At 38.9% G+C, this 5,320-nt stretch overlaps 1 protein-coding gene across 1 annotated transcript in view; it reads right to left on the reverse strand.

Annotated features, from left to right (window-relative positions):
- dph1 (diphthamide biosynthesis 1) overlaps positions 1–5,320 on the reverse strand; it is a 125,975-nt gene that overhangs the window by 119,970 nt on the left and 685 nt on the right. The window contains exon 2 of the mRNA XM_016272703.1: positions 3,803–3,952. Coding sequence (XP_016128189.1) covers positions 3,803–3,952 — 150 coding nt within the window. The remainder of the gene's footprint in view (positions 1–3,802; positions 3,953–5,320) is intronic.

Here is a 5,320-nt window from a genome sequence, read left to right on the forward strand (position 1 = left end):
CGGGGGTTCTTGAACGAGCCTTTGTTTATATTCCGGTGTGAGAAAAATGGCGGCATGGTCAGATTTGCCAAAAGCCGGTAGTGAGCGAGCTTTGTAGGCATTCTTATACTGAGAGTAGCAATGATCCAGCGTATTCGGTCCTCTAGTTGGACAGGATATATGTTGATAAAAGTTCGGCATGACCCGCTTGAGGCTGGCTTTGTTAAAGTCCCCCGCGATGATAAAAGCAGCGTCAGGATGTTTGTTAATGTAACCGCTGAGCACATCGTGAAGCTTAGACAAAGCCAAACTGGTGTATGCCTGTGGTGGAATGTAAACAGCAGTAACAATGATCGATGAAAACTCCCAGGGCAGATAGAATGAATGGCAAATAATGGATAAATGTTCCAGATGAGGCGAGCAGGAGCGCAACAGAGTGGAGATATTCCTGGGGTCACACCATTTCTTGTTAGTCATGAAACACACTCCACCACCTTTGGATTTACCGGCCTCAGCTGTTCTGTCCATCCTTAAAACAGAGAAGTTATCAGACGGCGATACAGCAGAGTCCAGGACCGAGGTCGTTAGCCATGTTTCAGACAAACAAACGATGTTACAGTCCCTGATGTCCCGTTGGAAACTTATTGCTGGAAAATATAATGTAGTGATTCAGTATTTAAACTGCTATTAATAAAAGTCGTGGGGCAGCGTTGACAAGTTTCTTTTCTCCTGGATGTGTGAGCTGCGTGATCTCAGATATATATACAGTGGGGGAAAAATCTATAAAAATCCTACAATGTGATTTTCTGGATTTTTCTTTCTCATTTTGTCTCTCATAGTTGAGGTATACCTATGATGAAAATTACAGGCCTCTCTCATCTTTTTAAGTGGGAGAACTTGCACAATTGGTGGCTGACTAAATACTTTTTTGCCCCACTGTATATATATATATATATATATATGTGTGTGTGTGTGTGTGTGTGTGTGTCAGTAAGCAGCGCATTAATATAGAATGGTAATTAAAACCTCTAATGCACAACAGGTGAGTGTATTGTAGGAGCTAGACGACGTATGGTGACGTGTAGTAGTGGTGTCCCAATTCTTAGGGGAATATTTTCACCCCTACCCCTTGACACTCTGTTTCAAGGGACAAGGGGAATGGGTATAAAATAGAATTGGGATTGGGCCTAAATATACTGAGACCAACCTCTCGCCTTGCTCTATTTCATCTTACTGTGTAATGACCCATCCAGAAGGCTCTTTGACACCTGCACTAGAATGATGGAGGACATGCTTCAACAGGCCCTTGGGATGAATTGTCATCAGACAGTGACGCATGACCAAAGTCAGAGGATACGAGGTCAGTCGGGTGAGATTTAAAGAGACAAATCGCAATTCGAAGCCCAAAAAGGTCACATTTCAAATGGCATTTCTTGAAACCAAACTTTGGGTGTTCACACAACTGCACTACTGGCCTATTTTGACTCAGCTGTTCTGACATGTTAAGGACAGTGTCATTGGTATAACATCTTTGGCTTGCGGTTCACAGCCATCCCAATGGTTATGGCAGATTAAGAACGCAGGCTAAACAAGCAAACAGCCAAAGGGTTGCTGGATCAAGACCCACAAGTCTAAGCTACAGCACTCACGACAAGCAGAGTCAATTCATCATCAACAGCAAGATAAACAGCTCTTGATTGGATGCATCAAACTAAATGAGGATTAAATTAGCATAACGATAAATGATACCGCACAAATAATAGGATTAGCGAGCTGCTTGCTGTGATTTCATCACCTTTTTTATGCCGTGATGAAATTCTCTGAGGTTAGCTTGAGGAGGTAAAGCACATGCGTTAGAATAAGATGTAATTTCATCCATTAAAGTGGATAGTCTAAAGTAAAATGCTATAGTAAGATAGCGTGGGGCGACCCTGGGAAGTCTTGACCACTTATAATTGCTAATTAATTGCACACCAATCTGACAGGTTTTTTGCAAAAACCACTTATGGAAGTCACTACAGAGGATATAACATTTTTATGCAAAACACTGGCCGTTGTGGACACAGATTAAAACATCACAACAAAACAACTAGAACCTTTAATTTATCACATATTTATCCAAAGAATAAATAATTGAGACCTCAATAATTGTTAGAAATGAAGTAACACTTTACAATAAGTTTCAATTCCTCAGCCTCATGTAATGCATTAGACTTCATAAGCTAATGACAAACAACAATTTTTAAACATCGTTTATTAATCTAAGTAGGGCTGTGCAAATAATCGAATGCGATTTTCATGCCCATCGCGTCAGTAAAGCCGGTTCTGTGATTAGTAGGAAATCTCTAGCACGTGCTTTCAAATGGAGCGGCATTTACTACACAGAGCCGTAGTTCACTAACAAGCTACGCAAAATCGAATTCATTGCCGATTATGAATGCGATTTTGCGTAGCTTGTCAGTGAACTTACGGCTCTGTGTAGTAAATGATGCTCCATCTGAAAGCACATGCTAGAGATTTACTACTAATTTAATACTTCATCGTGTTTGCGATATCTGTCAGCTATAAAATCCAGATCGGTTTTTAAAAGAAACATCGAGATAAATCTGCATGCGCTAATTCTGTCTGATGCTGTGTAAAATACATGGTGCCTTATAAGATATATTGCTGAATTCATTGCCGATTATGAATGCGATTTTGCGTAGCTTGTCAGTGAACTTACGGCTCTGTGTAGTAAATGATGCTCCATCTGAAAGCACATGCTAGAGATTTACTACTAATCACAGAACCGGCTTTACTGACGCGATGCGCATGAAAATCGCATTCGATTATTTGCACAGCCCTAAATCTAAGTTAATGTTTAATTTTCAATATAATATTGTTTGTTGCTAATTCATGTAGATTCAACATATATTAACTATTTACAAAGCTTAAAATGTTAAAAACTATTAACATTAACCCAGGTAAATTCTGTAATGCACTTAATGCATAATGAATGAACAAAGTTAACAAATTTAACCTCAATGTAAAGTGTTACCAAAATCTGAATAAAAATCAAATGCCAAGATATTTCAAGCTGCTGTGCTCTGAAGAATAAAAGTAATTCTGTACTGTGGCAAACACGTCCTTGTTATTCAGCAGAATCAGTTGATGGTTAATAAGCTAATAACCATATCTTCCACATTTTGCTGAACCAAAGTTCTGATAAAATTAGGTAATTATGCCTCTAAATGTCATCACGAATTTCACCAATTTTCCCAGCTGATTTAAAGCAGCCCTCTGCAGTAATTTTAAAGTTTGCACTTTGTTCCAGGGAACAACAAAAAGACCACATCTTAATTTATGCCTGTGGAAACCTCCAAGGCAATTCTGCTTTTCAGTTTGCTTGACTCTGTCCGTATAACTAAAATAACACAATAGTGAATAACATTAATCTATATAATGCAGCCTGTATGCTCTCATAAAAACAATGAGCTCAAGACATACATTATGTAATGCTACTGCATTATCCTGCAAACAGAGATGAACTTTAAGGTAATTTAATTCTCTATAGACAGACAATCAGAATGACTAATGTTCTGGAACTGAAACTGTAAGCCTAATAACAAAAAAATACAACATATAACCATTTTGCAGATACCTACAATATATAGCAGTGTTGTCCCTTTTGTTGAAGTAGGCAGCAAATCAAAAGTTTATTCGCACACATAGTGGAAAAATGATATCTAAAGTAAATACCTCAATATAACCCTAAATGCATAACAAAGCACTGTCGTTTTACCATTTTATTAACTTTTAAAAAAAACATTTTAAATGTACTCACCTCTCTTGGCTTTGGCTTGTCGCACCCTCCATATTGTTTTGTGGATCTCAAAATTGTAGTTAGCTGGCAAAGCCTTAATGGCCTCAATGAGCTCTGGATCTTTGAGGATCTCGTCAGGAATATGATTGGCCACTCTCCTCGGTACTCGCACTACATTAAAAAGACAGTTAATTCACTTCATTTAAGTTTGCTGTAAGCATTACTGAACACAAGTGTCTGTAAAGACACCATACAGTGCAATACAGTATATGTGCAATTACAAACTGCCTTAGCAAGTTCCCCTAAAGACATTTACTTTTATGAGAAATTAATTGGGCTACAGTCTATAATAAGACAAGGAAAGCCCATGCACTCATTTCTCAGATACAAAATTAATCATCACACAATCAATCAGTGCTGTCAGAACAGCTGCTGAACTGAGAGGTCAGTCATCAGCAGAATGAGTCTGTCAGCAATGTCCATTTATTTTTGAAGTCTATGACAGACAGACCATCTGTAATGTAACAAGTTCTGGCTATAGTTTAGTGAATGGCTATTCCTACACTACCAGTTAAAAGTTAGGAACAATTCAGATTTTTTTAGGGACAGATTTACTAAACAGGGCAAATTAGCGCGAGCGCAATTCCAAAACAGCGCCGATAGGAGGGGAAATTTCTGCGGGTGATTTACTAACAACGCGCAAATTAAAAAACACAGACGCACCATCTCATTTACATATCGATCAACGCAGCGCAAATTAGCGTAGTCGCAAATAAGAATAAAGAAATAAAGACGCCACAGTAGCCTACGTTGAAAAGAACCGGAGGCCAAAAAATGAAGGTTTGCTAGGAGGTTTGATAGACCTGGTATTGCGTGACTCCTACTCACACTAGGCACGGTTGCCTTGAACCGAGCGCGATTATCCCCCCTCCCCACTCCCCCGCTGGCCTGCACTCACACTTGCACTAAACATTCCGGGCCGGAGCACGCTTACGTCATGTATGAGATAAAGGAGAAAACCACTTTCGCTAATATTCTGCCGAATAATTAATAATAATTAATTTATAATTTATGCCGTGTATTGATTTTCACTTGTACAGGTGCATCTCAATAAATTAGAATGTCGTGGAAAAGTTCATTTATTTCAGTACTCAAATTGTGAAACTCGTGTATTAAATAAATTCGATGCACACAGACTGAAGTAGTTTAAGTCTTTGGTTCTTTTAATTGTGGTGATTTTGGCTCACATTTAACAAAAACCCGCTCAACAAATTAGAATACTTCATAAGACCAATAAAAAAAACATTTTTAGTGAATTGTTGGCCTTCTGGAAAGTATGTTCATTTACTGTACATGTACTCAATACTTGGTAGGGGCTCCTTTTGCTTTAATTACTGCCTCAATTCGGCGTGGCATGGAGGTGATCAGTTTGTGGCACTGCTGAGGTGGTATGGAAGCCCAGGTTTCTTTGACAGTGGCCTTCAACTCATACGCAGATTCTCTATGGGGTTCAGGTCTGGTGAGTTTGCTGGCCAGTCA

This window comes from Sinocyclocheilus grahami, unplaced genomic scaffold (assembly GCF_001515645.1).
Source record: "Sinocyclocheilus grahami isolate Dianchi unplaced genomic scaffold, SAMN03320097.WGS_v1.1 scaffold72.1, whole genome shotgun sequence".
Classification (NCBI taxonomy): domain Eukaryota; kingdom Metazoa; phylum Chordata; class Actinopteri; order Cypriniformes; family Cyprinidae; genus Sinocyclocheilus; species Sinocyclocheilus grahami.